A 17,486-nucleotide genomic window follows, 5' to 3' on the forward strand; every position below is an offset into this window, starting at 1 on the left:
GCCTGTCTGCACTTTCTTAATGTGATATCTTTATGGTAAGTTGCAATCTATCTTTTCCTTACATAGTTAACTATACATACATAAAGAACTCTAGAAGTAATAACCATGATTTCCTGTGTGAGTAGATTAGCACTAGACATAATTTGTTGTTAGTGTATTTTACAGTCACCAGCATTGGCTGCTTCTGCCTGTCAATGTGTAACTAGACTCATTCCGTAGCCCTGAAGGCTCTCCTTCATGATAGGGTTTACAGGTCATAATATGTGAATGAAAGACTGTGAATCATTCAGTACATTTATTAGGAATTTATGGCATAGGAGGGGTAGCACTAGATTTTTTAAACTATTATGTTTGTGATATTTCAAAAGTGAAGGGAACATCCGAAAGTGAAATCATCATACAAGATCCTTACTTTTTAAGGTCTCACAAGGAAGCACTCATTAGTCACATTTGTCCCTTGTCTATATTAAAGATATCACACAGCCAGAAAAAGTTAACTATGGTGATAATATATCCTTTATTAGCTGGGGCTGTACTGATTAGATCACAGTGCAAAACAATAAAGCTGAACTTAAACTCACGTTGAATAAGGATAAGAAAGTCATGATGAAGTTTCTGTAAAATTGTAATCAACCTTAAGTTGATATAAAGGTTAAATCATTGTCTTAAGGTGAAGAGTTTCATCACATAAATTTTTAAGCATTGTGTGGATGAGTATCTCACATGGAATGACCACATCAGCTACATCCATAAAAAGATTAGTTGCAATATTTAGTTATTACACATGTTGGAACCACAATAACTCCTCCTGTCCCAAAACAAATCTGCTACAGATTAATCCTCTCACATCTGCAACATGAGTTTCAAATGTGTTAAATGTGAATCCTATGTGGACTATTTCATTAAAGATAATTTACTAACTGCAATCCCTGTGTCTGTTCTTAAGACAAATATGGTTGTAAAAGAGAATGTAGAAAATAGTAAATCAACAGAGACATTCATCTCTACAATACATAAACCAGTGATGCTTATTGTACAATACTAAGTAATAAAAGATCTACATATCATGCATACTTGCTGCTGGAAAACATTTCTTTAACAGCAAGTTCATGAAAATCTTGTTTAAGGACAAATTAAAACAGTTATTAACTGAAAGATGTTCATACTCACTTAAATATTTTAGGACTCCATTATCTATGTTTCTAAATTTTTGCAAATATTAAGTTCCAGTATTTTATGGTAATAATATTTATTTAAAGATAGTTGAGCTGTAGTATCTAATGTGCTACTTTTTTTTATATAGCCATTGTATTTGTGGTGTGTTTTTTTTATTGTAATACACAAATACAAAGATATCCAAGACTCAGCAGTTCTTATAGACAAATAAAGATTATGTTATTAAATGGTGAGGTAGTAATATAGGCAAGCTTATATATCATGATTTTGTTATTGTTGTGGTCTTCAGCCTGAAGATCTGATGCAGTTCTCAATGCTATAGTTGCATGCACGTAAGAAGACAGCAGTGTGATGCATTCTGCATAGAGAGACAAAGAATATTTTGTGGCACCATCAGTGTGATCTTTGTCTTCAACCCATGCCTCACATTCCGTCCATTGCCTATCCTGGTAACCGCCAACGCAGGTATGAGTGCTATGCAGAGCCACTGTTGCTGCTTCTGACTCTCCTTAGCAGAATTTGTAAACTTGGAAAACTATCACCGCCACTTCTAATTGTACTACTTGTCATTTTTGCCTTATGCTGCCCCTAATGAACACCATAGTGGCTAAATAACCTCACCGTACCTGAAATACCATGAAAATCAACACTGAATGTTCTACATGCTCCCCAATGCACATGCTACTGGCAGATGAGGCAGAATGACACTATTGGCTGGAGTGTCACTTGATACACCCTGCTCCTTGCCACTGCACATCACCCTACCACCTACCTTCTCATGTGCACACTGCTAGAGTCTATTCTGTGCAAGCCTCTTCATCCCTGCACTACTATTGCAGCTAAACTAGTCAAAACACAAATGTTTAATTCCTAAAAAGTGTACAGATTGTGAAACAGTACATGGCAACAGCAGCTGATATACACTGAGGTGACAAAAGTCATGGGGTACCTCCTAATATCATGTAGGACCTCCTTTTTCCCTCCATAGCACAACAACTCTTCATCATGGGTTGGACTCAACAAGCTGTTGCATGTCCCCTGCAGAAATATTTAGCCATGCTGCCTCAATAGCTGTCCAGCGAAAGTCTTGCCAGTGCAGGATTTTGTGCAGAAATTGACTTCCCAATTATGCCCCATAAATTTTTGATGGGTCTCATGTTGGGTGATCTGGGTCGCCAAATCAATCACTTGAAATGTTCAGAATGTTCTTCAAACCAATCAAGGACAGTTGTGGCCCAGTGACTTGGAGCATTGTCATTCCATCATTGTTCAGAAATGTGAAGGCCATGAATGGCTCCAAATGGTCTCCAACATTAGCTCTTACTATCTGAAATTCAGACTCATTTGACCAGTCATCTAGGGTGCAACCAAAATGGTCATGAGACCACAGTGTGGCTTCAGTTGTCTGAGACTTCAGACATGTGTGCAAGTTGCATTTGCATGAGTGTGTGTCTATAGCTGACAAAGGCCTTAATGGCTGAAAGCTATAATTGTGTGAATCTTTTTGTTGTGCCTATCGCGACTCAGCATCTCTGCTATATGATGAGTTGCAACTTTCCTTCTCTAATATTGTTAATGTCAAATTTTGCAACACTGTCCTAATTGATACATTAGTCATACATCCCACATTGATTTTTGCAGTTATTTCATTGAGTACTGATTGTCTATTAGCACTGCCATCTCTACACAAATGCTGCTGCTCTCAGTGGTTAAGTGAAGGCCATCAGCCACTGCATTATTCATCCCAAATGAAACGTCCCATGAGCCTAGCTCCAGCTGTCATTCCACATTCTGTTAATTCCCATTGTGCAGCCATAATTATGTCAGACATCTTTACATTATGAATCAACTGAATACAAATGACAGCTCTGACAATGCATAGCCCTTTTATACGTCATGTATCTGATACTACCACAGTCTGTAAATGTACATATCGCCATCCCATTACTTTTGTCAGCTCAGTGTATATGTGGCAGCATTTGACAAAAATGGACCATAAGTGCCTACAACTAATAATAATAACAATTATTGTTTTTGTTGTTGTTGTTGTACTAAAGACTATTTTGTATGTACAGCATTATTTCATAGAAATGGAACTGAATTCCAAGAGCTACATATTTATAAAGTTCACTTCCTTGTTCAGAGACACTCATTCTACCCAGTAAATGTCCTTATGGTTGTATTTAGGAAATGTTACTAAATTCAACAAACAAACAATTCTGAATGGTAACAGTTAATAATTTCATAGATGACTTCTGTAACTTTTCTTATAAATATTTTATTTGACTGAAAGTGGAGGAATAATGGATTACATGTGTAGTTCTGTTGTTTGTGTGATACAGGACATTGTTACACCCTCAACGTTGCACTTGCATGGGATTGCACTATTGTGTACAGAAAGCAGTGCATCTTGTCATTGTAGTCATTTGTGACCAGCACATTGCAAGGATTAATATTTTCAACAAACTTATTATGTCTGATGGTTGGAATGAGCTGAGAAACTTGTCATAAACCTGAAAATGTTTTACTGATTTCATTAGTGGAAGGTGATAGAGCATTAAAATAAAAATGCACAAATCAACAAAAAATAAAATTATCTTTATAAATTAATATGGCAGTCTTTTGGGAATTTTATGCAATATGTACATATAAATTAACTGTACATCTATATACATCATATATACAATTATTTTTACAAAAATAGTTTCAGTGTAACAAATTTTTGGTATTCAGCTCTTGATTTTTTTTTTTGGTCCCCTTTTGGGAAAAGTATAACATACTGGGCTAAAGTTCTTGTTGCAAGCCCAGTTTCTTGAAAGATGCATGTATCCAATCAACATAATGTGAAATCCTGGTGTAAACACCAGGTTTTGATGGTTTAGCACAACCATCACCCCACGATACAAGTCCTGTTAGCACGAACCTCCCTGTAATCATATTGAAACAGTAAGTAATGATCTCATGTGAACAAAAATAAAACTTATTTAAAAACAATGTAGTTTATGCATACCATCTATGCCTGCTTCATGTTCCATCATTACACATATTTCTAACTTGAAGGGACACAATTAAGTATACTTTCAACTACAAGAAGAGTAAATATAATTCATAGTCAATAACAAGTTTTTATAATGAACACATTTGCCTAAAATGCTTTCTCACACATCTTTCTTATCTGATTAGGACAACTAATGTAATGAATTATAGCTGAAAACTAGGTTGACATTCATTAGTGATGGTCTGATTTGCATAGTGGTCATGTACGGTGATTTTTAAAACCTATGACTCAGTTCACCATGCCACCCTATTTAAGGTATTGCATGAACATGATATAGATAGCAAAACAACTAACTCAATCCAATGGACTTTACCAAACAGCTTGAAAGTAAAATTAATGTATGAAATATATTATTTGTCTCTTTATTTCTAAATAAATTGTTATTCTCAACTAGAACTTTCCATGCATTATGGTATTGCATCAAATAATGAATCTTTTAAAATTAAAAAAAGAATGTAAGGCAAGGTGATGGGTTATCTCTATCCCTTTTCAGTCTGGTAGGGTCATAAAAACATGGCAGAGAGAAATATCTACAATAAATATGGGGACATAATGTATAAAGCAATATCAAGTGCCTCGTCTAAGTTGATGACCCAACAGTGATTACCAGGACTACCATAGAATCCATACATGTCCTAGAGAAGCCTCATGTGATCACTACCAAAACTGGCCTCCAAGAAAATACAGAACATGGATTTGAAGAGTAATAGTCTAGTGACCCTTATGACGATATATGGAAACATCACACAGGTTAAACATGGGAGAAGTTACGAGGAATACTGATAATAACAGAGTGACCAATAAAACCCAAACAGAAAATATTCATAGAGCCTATAAAACCACCTGCAATACCTATAACAAGAAATCCCTTTCCACCTAAGCCAAGCTGTTCCACTAACAGACAGTCGTCCTCCCAGAATCACTCCATGAAGTTGAAATATTATCATTACCCATCAAACAGCAATGTCACTGAGAAAATTATTCAGGCCAAAGGTTCAAGATAGTATCTGGGTGCATAGAAACTCAAAACAAATATATGCCCTGATTGAACTATTTATTTTCATTGCAAGGAAACAATATTGCTGAAGCAGAAGATACACTGCTTATTTAATGTATGGTTTGCTTTTTGAATATGTGTTCTTTTGGTTTCTGCATCAGTACAGTTCACTCACCAAGGGTTTAAACTGCCATGCACAGTTATCTCTCATTACATGTATGCCTTTAAAATGACAATATTTTCACTTGACAAAATATCTGAGGAAATTGAGTATGTTATCTGACTTCATTCCCATAAGTTCTTTAAACATTTGGTATAACTGCAGAAACTCAAGGTTCACAGTTATAAACTGGTTTTTCTTGAATAACTGATAGCCTGAATTTGTTGTGGTATTTTACTCATTGTGCACTCAACACAGCCATGACTATTAAGTCTTTTTTCTCTTTAAAAGTAAACTATATTTCATTCGATTACATTTCTTTTTTGAAGAATGTATTAAGTGACAAATAAATTATAATGCTATGTGTAATAGCTTAGGATGTGTGCTACTGTTTCTTCCTGGCTGCCAAACTGCATTTTAAAAGCCAAAATTCTTTAATTCAGTTCAGTTTTTCTCAGCTTTTTTCTGAACTTCATCTCTTAATTAAGTATTCACACAACTTTAAAATGGCATGTTTCAGTTGATTCCTTATGCTAAAACAGTATTTCACAGTAATTTCAATCTGTTCAAAATATTTATATACTTCAAAACTATGTTGTTTATCTTTAATTTCTCCACTTTGTGCATGTATTGTAATTCCAACGTTTGAAAGACATCTCTTGTAATATATGATAAACAACTTATATAAAATATGTGTTTTATTTACTCAGCTGTTAAAATATAGGTATAAGACTAATCCTTACCATCAACTTCACAAGCCAGGGGCCCACCGGAGTCACCTCCACAAGCATCGACACCACCTTCAAGGAGACCAGCACAAAGCATGCCATCTAGAATGGCTTGATCTCGGTCCCCATAAACTTCCTTTGTGCGGCATGTCTCTTGTTCCAGTAATGGAACATATGCTGCTAGCAGTACATCAGAAAGGCTCTCCATGTCCTGAGCTATAAAAAACAGGCAGTAGCAGGTGAGAAAAGGGGATATTGTCCATACTGAAGATTGAAAACAAGGCTGGAATGATTATGTTGTACCATTCTCCCTCCCCCCCCCCCCTTTTTCCTGACAAGAGCCCATAAAGTGTAGAAATATTATCTAATATTCATATACAAAATTGTATCTTAACACCATTAAATTTTAATAATAGGAGATATCACAAATTGTTTAATCAATTAGAACAAGCTGTCACTGCCACAGCAACATAGAATGATGTCATCATTTTTTTATATTTCAGAAACGTTTGGAAGGAGAGAATACAGGGCTTTTCTTAGCCTCTCCACAAGAAATATGGATACGCACAACTTTATTAATCACTAGTTTCTGATGTAGAATACATAATTCCACAAGCAAGCACATGCTACATTGATCATAGCACATGCTATGTTGATCATACTTTGTTCATAACACATAATGTCATTTCAGAGTAAATTTTTCCTATCCATAGATAGCTTGAAATTGACCATTCACGTGGATGGCAGGTGGACAAATTGTTGGTGGTCACACCTATTGTATCACGGTCAGAGCATGGCAGTAGCTCCAACATAAATATCAATAAAGTACAATCAAAGCCCTTATGTTGCACAATAACCACAATAGGTGGTTTCCACTGAGAATTACATGGATGAATAAGCTGACAATAATCTGACCAATTTAAGATGCAGTACAAGCTGAGAATCACATGGACGAATAAGCTGACAATAATCTGACCAATTCAAGATGCAATACAAGTTCATCTTACCAGAAAAGTGCTGAATATTACATTACTAAAACTTGCAATTTCATTTCAAGAATCACACTGTATCTCAGGACTTCGAAAATAAATGGTTTACTGTTTGGATCAAATACTTTTTGATTACCATCACCACAACTGTGCTTCATGGAGTGTCCATGAAGAATGGCTATAATACTTGTATTTAAAAAAAGGGGGGGGGGCAACAGTGTTTATGTAGGTACAACATTTCTGGTTTTACTGCTGATCCTACCACGAAAGGGCAGTGTAGTTGTTAATGAACCAGACTAGCACTAGATTTTCTTTGGTCCTTAAATTGATTAAAGCAAATGCTGGGGTGGTTCCTCAAATAGTATATGGCCAATTACCTTCCACATCTTCTCATATCCAAGATTGTGCTCCATTTATAATGTCCTCATCATGGTGTGTTAAAACCTAACTGTTAGTTCTGCGTCTAATGAAATAAGATATGGAAGTGGCAGAGATGTAACAAGATGTATTGGTTGGATGTATGAGAGCGATATTGAAACTAGATTTTTTTCACATATATATGACCCATGTGACAAGGGACTGGCAGCACAAATAATCACTTCTCATTGCTGTTGCCTTCTATGTGATGGTTGCATTCTGACCTGAGCTGCCAGAGTTGATGATCATGGGTGTGTGAGGTGTGCTTTCTTGTGTATATGAATGCTGATGAAGGCTGTGACTGAAAGCTTTGTGTAAGTGTCTTTTAATTGTGCCTGTCTGCAACTTAATGTGTCTTCTTTATGGTAAGTAGAAGTCTTATCTTTTCCTACATTGTTGATATCCCTACATCAATTTTCCATTGTATGAAAGATGGCACTCATATTTATTAATAATATAAAAGTTGAATTTAGCATATAATGAAATATTATTTTCCTTTAGGTAATCTACCTTGTAAACCTAGAATAGGTGCCCCAATTGAGAAAATCTCTGCTCTTGTGGACCAACACCTTCACCCAGTTATGACTCAGTGCCCGCAGCCCACCTGTCTGGCCCATTTGTGTGGCCTGTCGGCAAAACATTAGTAGAAGTGACGCAGTCTTATGTCTATGTACTGTAGCACTAACATTTTAAGTTTGATAAGGCCAATATATGACATGTTTTAATTTTATATTGTGACATTTCTAAAGAAGGCTACATTATTATAGCTGAAACCTAGTTAAAGTTACTTTGCTTATGCAACTGGAGGCTGAATTTTAATATTAAACTATAAAGCAGTTTTTATCCACATGGGGACAAATTTTCTTTGAAGCCACAGTCAAGAATATATCCCCATTGGAATGAGAAATGTGATCAAAACAGCAAAAATGTATTTGCAATGTGAATATTAGTAGTATGTGGCATTATCAAAAGAAGAGCAGTGAGAGATAAATATATGAATGAAGTAAACTGGGGTGTCAGGGAACAGTGTAAAAGGGTAGAAACATTATTTATGCGCCCTAAGATGTTTAAAACCACAGGTTGGGTAATAAGTGAAATTTGTGACTAGACTGAGAATTTTTTGGTAGAGAGGAAGCAACATGGTATCTTCAATCGAAAGTCATCAACAGATGTAGAAGTACCATCAGGGGTTTTCCAGGGAAGTGTGTTGTGACCCTTGCTGCTCATGTTGTATGTTAAGGGGATACGGAATCACCTATCCCCGCAATGTTAATATATGCCTACTATAGGGAACATTTTCTCACAAACTACTGGAGACAGAGAGGTAAAAATTTTACTGTATGTGCATTCATATGTTACAACAATACTGAAACAACAGTTTATTGTCAAAGTATTTTCTTACAGAGATATTGTACATTTATTTTTAAGTAAATTTTTTCCATCGCTTTTTACTAGACTATCACCCCTAAGTCTTTTGTAAATCAAGTAATTAAAAAATCGTTGTTTCAGTATGTAATAGGGACCTATGTCACTACGTCATAAAAATTTCAGACTTCTAGGTTGACCAGTACCTGAGATAATGTTCCTAGATGAAGTAAAAAGTAAACTTACGGGAAACGGAGAAAGAAGATTAAAACATTCCTGATCCGTAGCTAATACCCCCTTCACAGTCTTCATAATCATCTTCAAGTCTTCTTTTGGCACCCCTCTGCACCTGTCTTGCTTTTTTCACTAATGTCTTGATTATATTATCAGCATGCCTTAGTCTGTGCTGATCTAAAAAGAACATAGCACGTACCGTACAGGAACCAACACACATACCCAACTTTTGAAGGACCTGGCATTTAGTTATATTTCCAAGATTGAAGGTTGCCACAGCATCATACACACCAAAATGTAGTGTATTAATTCCGACAAACACTGTTTTTGGGAGACGATGCCATATCACACTATTCAAGCACTCGTTGGGGTTCTGCGTTTTTCCGTGAAGACATTTCATCAGAAGACTTCTGTCAGCCAGATCTCTGAAAATGGGCTTTATTTCTGCCATGATGGCTGATGGTAGACTGTGGTGGTGAATGTATTTCTCTCCTGTTGTTAGTCCCCTATTGTATTTACACCAGCTGTTTTCACCTTTGGGGCACAAACCATGTTGTGGATGCTCATCCGTGGATGCGGTGTGGAAATATAAAGCGGAAATACAGAAGCGTCCGATCTTACCCGTCGGCTTTGACCCATGACGTCACAAATACCGCGGAAACGACCATAAACAACAATTCCAATATGGCGGATATAAAAACATCGAATACGTATTGTAAACACTGAAATACACAAGTTTCCTTCATTAGTGTCAAATCAATATTTTCGAATCATAGGCGGCCGCTGCCGCGGCCGCATTCGAAAAAAAAACTCCCAACCTAACCTCAAGTGGGCTACGCTACAGATCAATATGTTCATCAAATTGCTTCATATTACGTATACATGTTCTTTAAACAAGAGTACATCAAACCATGTATTAGGTTTTCGAAATTTCGATATTTCACAAATGTTAAACAATTTTTCCGTAAATTTAAAACAAATTTAAAACAATTTTTTTTTGCTGTAAATAATTGACTGGGGCGAAAATAAATATCGTATTCGTAATCAGCGTATCAAATTTGACTGTAATCGATCAAATTTAAAAAAAAAAATGAAAATTTTTTTCCGTATCTGCTAAAACTCCGCGCCGTAATGACGTCACACACCACAACACGCTTACGTCACGGGTCAAAGCCGACGAGTAAGATCGGACCTTTCTGTTGACCCTATAAAGCCCATATAGCTCTCCTCATTTCTTCAAGATTGCCTGTATTTTGCCTGATTGCAAGGCCATAGCAGTTCTGAATGTGGTCTATTATGGAATCAGTCAATCTTCCTCTGCCATCCAAGGTTTTCCCATCATCTAGTTTTTTCCCTTTCATAACTGATTTTAACCTTCTCAGCCTGGCACCCATTCTCTTCTGCACATGTCCTATACATTCAAGTTTGCTTATATTTACACTGTTCCCATATGGTTTGCTTTCCAAAACTTCTTTGAATGCTTTAGAGTCACCATCTCCCAGATATTTGACATAGCGAACATTATACCACTGTGAAGAGCGATGAAAAATTTTCTTCACCCCAGCAACCTCCATGCCACCACTACTACCATAATAATTAGCAATACAGTCATCACTGTGTTCATTTTTCAGCCTGCCTGTGCACCTACAGTATTTAGACATTATTGCAACATCAATAACCTTGCCAGTATCAACACTAGTTGCTGTTACAACACCATTGTTGGAGGTGTGGCCCCTTTTCTGCCACGTGCCATCAAACGCCACTGTGAGGTCACGACTGCCGTCATTTTCTTCCACTGCTTCTTCCACAGCAACCTGCATTGACTTCTGTGCTACATCTTCAACTGCAGATCCTAGTACATAATTGTAAGCTTCAAACTTTGAAGGTGCACTTGGAAGATTTAGAACACCACATAGCATATCACCAGCTGCTTTGCCCTTACCAATTGCTCGCAATCCATAAACTAACCTAATATTTACACTATAAAGTTCAGTTTTCTTGTATCCATTATTTACAGTTACTGAAACCGAACTTGGAAACTTACAGCTGTATTTACAAACACTGCATATTAAATTAAACTGGGCAGCCAGGCCAACATGGGATTCTACTTTCAGAGAAACGTTTCCATGACATTTTTTGCAGCACAAACTGTTTTCAAGAGCTTCACACAATATATTCGTATCAATGAGTTCAAAAACTTCATTCCCTCTATCAAGTAAATTATATTTCTCTTCCAAATCTCTTAGTTTTTTATGAGAAGCACTGTTTTCATTTGGTGTAAGTTCGTTCGGCAAATCAGTAATAAGTGGATTCACATTTTCCAACAGTGATGATAATGAACTGCTTTGCTTTGCTAATGAATCATTATTTCTTTTCTTTTGCCAGTTCACACGCTTTTTAAATACTTTTGCTTTAGCTCTAGGCATTTTCACTGCGAAAAATGAAGCACTAAATACGAAATAACTCAACAACAACTACTTTCTTATCACACTGTTTACAAAACAGTCCCGCCACAAAGTCAAAGAGTAACTTGAGGAAACCAGAGAGAAACATTTTCGGGCAACTAGTGTATAAATAGTCGCTGGAAACCGGGATATTTGAATTCATGTCACTTTAAAGGTACTGCCAAAAAGTTCATGGTCAGCCACGAGAGACGTGTATAACTAAAGCGCAATACCCGATCTCACAAATATATAAAAATAAAATAGTTATAATTGTAGTAGAGCTATGTATGATACGTCATTTTAAAGAGAAAACATGGCAGAATATAATACGCCAATAAAAAAAAATTCGATTTTTTAACCCAAAATCCGATTCCGTATCCCCTTAATGGTCTTGCAGCTAATGTTGACAGTAATTTCAGACATTTGACAGATGATGCAGTTATCTATAATGAAACACTGTCTGAAAGAAACTGCAGAAATATTTAGTCGTATCTTCATAAATTTCAAAGCAGTGCAAAGACTGGCAACTCGCTTAAAATGTTCAGAAATATAAAACTGGGCACTTCAGGAAATGAAAAAAAAACAAAAAAAAAACAAAAACAACAAAAAACAGAAAAGCATAGTATCCTTTGACTATAATACCAGTGAATCACAGCTGGAATTGGTTGACTCATACAAATACCTGAGTGTAACAATTTACATGTATATGAAATGGAATGATCACACAGTGTTAGTTGCAAGTAAAGCAGGTGGCAGCTTGCAGCCCATGGATAGAATGCTAGGGAAGTGTAATCAGTCTACAAAGGAGACTGCATACAAAATACTCGTGCAACCCATCCTTGAAAATTGCTCCAGTGTGTGGGAATCATACCAGATAGGATTGACAACAAATATTGAATGGACATAAATGAGGGAAGTACAAATGGTCATAGGTTCAAACAATCCATGGGAGAGTATCATGAAGATGCCAAAAGAATTGAACTGGCAGACAGCTGAAGATAAATGGTAACTGTCCCTTGAAAGCCTACAAAGAAACTTTCTAGAACCAGCTTTAATTGATAAGTGTCAGAAGATATCACCCCCCCCCCACCCCCCACCCCAAACCTACATATTACTCCAATTGGGATTAAAAGACAAGATTAGACTAATGCAGGATGCTCAGAGACATTTCAGCAATCATTATTCCTGTGGTTCATATATGAATGCAATGAAAAAATAACTCACACGATGGGACGTAACCTCTACCATGCACTTCACAGTGTTTGGCAGAATACTGATGTAGATGCAGATTGCTTACTGCTGGATGGCATGCATATGAACTGGTTAAGGTCTGCAAAATTCAGCAAGATATTTATTGACATGTACAAAATTTTTAAAAAATAAAAATGAGTGATTTGGGGAGGGGGTGACACTCTCCTAAAAAAAGTCCATTCTGAAAACCATAATAAAATTAAAAGACATTTCTAATGCATTTAAGCATCAATGTCTTGGATATAAAATATAAATCCCATAGATGAAAAAACTGATAGTCTACAAATTTCTGTAGTAGGGAAGAAATATATCAGTCTTTTGCCTAAATGAAAAATGGGCTACCAAAAAACTGCATCAAAATCATTAATGAATGAGAGAGCTATGCTGTAGCTATTAGCTTTTGTAGAAGTAAGAAAATGCATGTGGGCTCCTGTATACTTATTAAAAATACTTTAGCATTTAAAGTAAGAGATGATTTTAATATTCTAAATGATAAGGACATATTTGAAAGTTGCTGCATAAAATTAAGAAGACAAACTATTCTAATATTTCAATACATAGAATCCCTGGAAAAGAAGTAACAAAAGTATTTCCATTTAACCCTTAAGTAGCAAAGTCAGGTCAAAATAACCTAAGAGATTTTTCTTTTGCTTGATTTCTTTGGCACTTGACATTCTGAAACTTGCCAGGGGCATGTATTTCCTTTTATTGCTGGTCTGTTTCAGGTAATGTGTTCAGAGTAATTTTAGTCTTCATTGTTTTGCATTAAAATGCCACTATTCAGTGTCTGACCCAACATGATTTCTGGTGTTTTGGCATTGTTACCCATCTGACCTAACATGTTTGCATTCAGCTGTTTTTGCAGTTGTATTCTGATGTGAGTCTGAGTTATCAGCCATAAAATACAGACGCTACAAGTGTTTGAATAAGTTTATTTTTTCTTTTCTGTATAAGTAAATCAATTATTAACCAATTTTATTTTTGCTATCACATTTTCTTCTCTTAGTCGAAAGGAAAGTGACATGGCTGTTCTTTTGCCCTGAAACAGAATGCCTAAAATCATGACTGATGAAGAAATTATTGTGCATTTATTTCATGAAGATAATGATGAATCTGTGGGACAAATCTATTGATTTTGATTATGACGTTGTTGTAGAAAGTGAACTTGTCACTGATTCACATGTTTCTGCTGCTTCTGATGATGAAATGGTGACTATGAAAAATGACTAACTTTTTCTGGGCAGAGATAGTAAAACCAAATGGAACAAACAACCATTTAGTTAAAGGGGCTTTGCTAAAAAGCACAAAATTATTACCATGCATTTACATGTAGCTCAAGGCACAGCAGTCTTCTCCCTTCATTTCAGTAAGAATGTAATTGACAGATTGAATGTACACTAACATGTAGATTAAGAAAATTGCCACAATTTTTGTTTTTGCTTCATTCTGTTTACACCTATTCATAAATTTCTAGTACTGATAGGGAAAAACATCATGAAAGCCTATACCCAAGCAGAATATTTGATGATGGATGAGCAACTCATTCCATTTCAGGATTGTTGCTCATTTAGGTAGTATTTGCCTAAGAAACCTAAGAAATATTGAATAAAAGTGTTTGTCATACTAAGTTCTAGAACATTCTCCTTCATATGAGGTGTATGCAGGAATGCAGCCTGATGGTCCATTCAGGCAGTCTAACAGTCATTTAAATATTGTTCAACAATTTGTTGCTCACATTAGAGATTCAGGAAGGAACACAACCATTGACAACTAGTATAATAGTGTTGCAATTGCCAAAACAGTTCTGGACATTAAGCTGACTTTATTGGGAACAGTGTGCAAAAATAAGTCTGAAATTCCTGCTGAGTTTCTGCTCATTAAACACATGAAAGTGAGTTCAAGTTCGTTTGTCTCTCATCTTCCCATGAAATATTACTCACCTCCACTAATATCATCAATGCACAGTGATGCCAAGGTAGATGCAGAGACAGGTGCTGATAAAAACCAGAAATTGTAGGTTTCTACAATTGCACTATTGACATACACAACAACTATAGGGTTGGCTGAAGAACAAGGAAGTAGCCCTTCACTGTGCTTTTCCACTTTATGAATGTCTCTGCATCTAATTTTGAACACTGGCCGAAAGGTACAAAGAAGAATATTTCAGAAGGAGCTTGCAAACAAACTTATCATGGAGAGTGTTGTCAGGAGAACACAGCATATACTCCACAATTTTAGGGAGAGAATAAAGTTGTCTCTGATAGTCAGAGGCACAGAAGTACCACAACAGCAGCAGCAAGACTGTTGACATCAAATACACAAGGAAATAGCAACTAGACTAAAATCATACCAATGGGAAGAGATGCCCCATCTGGCTATGTCCAGGTGACAACAAGCATTCAACAGTGTGTGCTTCTTGTACGGAGCATGTAGGCAAAGTGGCTTTCAAAATTATCTGGACAAAATGCTTATCTCACTGAAATATTTTGATGGTCTTTATTAGTGTATAACATTTTTTTAGAGTTAGGGTAAGTTTTCTTTGCCCCTCACATAATAACTCACTGTGTCATTAAATGATATGAAGTACATGATGTTTTTATTCATTTGTGTTCAAAAACTGACATAAATCATACCACTTAATTTTTTATAAGACTAGGCATATGTTGCCAGCTTAATTTTTGCCAGGGTCGAACTGACCTGATGCGAGTACTTAAATTACTTCTCGTCATGTGAATACTTAGTGTTAAACCAAAAAGTCTCTTACAGAAATTAAAAAAGAAAAGGATTATGATAGCTGTCAATTTTAACATCAGCATAATAAATGAGTCCAGTGAATCAGCACAAGTTATTGATCTGGTTCAAGAATTTTGTTTCAAGCTAAAATTCACAGAATTCACAAGAGGGAATAGACTTCAGCCTTATAAATAACATTTTGACAAATTACACATCTGTTGGAACAAGAAAATTCCCCTTTATTTTGGTATGTCTCATATTGTTCATTATTTTTGGAGCTACCAAAAGTAAATGAACAAGGCATTTGAGAAATGTTCATCAAATGATACTCCAACAATGAAAATATAAACTTCTTTTATTGTAGTCTTGAAGAAGTAAAATAGCCAGTGGATCATCGTAATTCAAGTTCTAAAAATTGACACACATCTTGAAAGTTTTTTGGAGATTCTTAGCAAAAAATTTCCTCTACCATATGCCATTAAAAAAGAGAAGCAAACTGAAGTAGATAACTGCTTGTTTAAAAGTGTCAAGTGCTAGAAAATGACAGTTACACAACGAAGTGAAAAGTAATACAAATTTATATTTTATATATAAACTATGTAAAAAGATATAAAACTGTATTTTGAAGGATTAGAAAGGTAGCAAACAAAAGGAACATAAAAAATTCATTCTGAACCATACAACTAGATGAAAGGCAGTACGGTCAGTCATAAAATGTGAACTTAGTGTCATCGTCAGCAGCCCAAAATCTCCAAAATTGAGTTGGTGACAAACTGATTGTAAATTCTCCAGAAATATCACAATATTTCATTGAGTTTTTTGTAAATGTAGTAAAATCAAATGTTGATGTCAGTCATTACCTAGATAATATCCAACCCATTAGTCTTGATCATGATAACATAGAAGTTCTCACTTAATTTGATAGAATTACAACTGAAGATATATAAAAATAGTATTATCCCTCAAAAACATAAATTCAACTGTGTGGGATGAAACATCCACTAGAGTAAATGCAACAGTTTCTGCTATATCATTACCCCTAGTTGAAATAATTAGTCAGTCATTTGAAGAAGGATGCTTCCTAGATGCTCTGTTTACACTTTAGTAAAGCCCTACTCATGTAAGTTTCACAGGAAGATGAAGGAAACTACTGGCCAGTAAGTATTATCCCAGTCTTCTCAGAACTATTTGAAAAAGTTGTAGGAACCCAGATTCAAAATTTCATAGAAAAATCTGGTATCATCACATTACATCAGTTTGGCTTCCAGAAAGATGTGAATACAGTATGTGCAATCAACAAATTTGTTACTGTTTAACAAGTTTGAAAAAGTCTCAGAAATTTTCTGTGGCCTTATGTAGTCTGTTGATTGTATAAACCAACCTCTACTGCTACATAAATTAGAAAGATACCGAATAAACAGTAGGACTTTGAAGAGGTTCAAATGGTTTTTAACAAACGGAAAGCAAATGGTAGTTACAACATCAGGAACAGTAAATTGTTTCTCAGTCTGGAAAATTATTTCACAAGGAGTTCCACAAAGTTCCACTTTAGTCCCTACCCTGTTTTTAATTTATATAAGTGATTTACCTCCAAATGTAACATCCCAGTCAGTTTTATTTGCAGATGATACACCTGTACTTATTGAAAATGATACCACAGAATAAGTTCCCCAAGGGGTCATTGATGCTCTAAACAACTTAGAACAGTGGTTTGATGTTAATTAATGAAATTAAACAGGCCATAGACCCAACTAATACTGTTTAACCAAACAACCAAAATCAAATGACTTCCAAATTACCCATAAAAATCTGAAACTTAGGAAAGCAGATACTGTCAAATTCATGGTGATGTTTCTAGACAAAATGTATCATGGTCTTCTCACACAAGCTACTTGGCAAACAAGTTAAACAGTCTTGCATTCTCATTGACAATA

General features: G+C 35.6%; 1 protein-coding gene across 2 annotated transcripts in view; it reads right to left on the reverse strand.

The window, feature by feature from the left end:
* Positions 1 to 3,798: 3,798 nt before the first annotated feature.
* Positions 3,799 to 17,486, reverse strand: part of LOC126237389 (mast cell tryptase-like) — a 130,233-nt gene continuing 116,545 nt past the window's right edge. For both annotated transcript variants that reach the window (XM_049947477.1, XM_049947476.1), the window contains exons 6-7: positions 6,135 to 6,335; positions 3,799 to 4,103 (exon numbers count right to left, since the gene is read on the reverse strand). In XM_049947477.1, coding sequence (XP_049803434.1) covers positions 3,961 to 4,103; positions 6,135 to 6,335 — 344 coding nt within the window. In that variant the 3' untranslated portion in view covers positions 3,799 to 3,960. The remainder of the gene's footprint in view (positions 4,104 to 6,134; positions 6,336 to 17,486) is intronic.

The sequence above is a fragment of the Schistocerca nitens genome, chromosome 2, assembly GCF_023898315.1.
Source record: "Schistocerca nitens isolate TAMUIC-IGC-003100 chromosome 2, iqSchNite1.1, whole genome shotgun sequence".
NCBI classification, from domain to species: Eukaryota; Metazoa; Arthropoda; class Insecta; order Orthoptera; family Acrididae; genus Schistocerca; species Schistocerca nitens.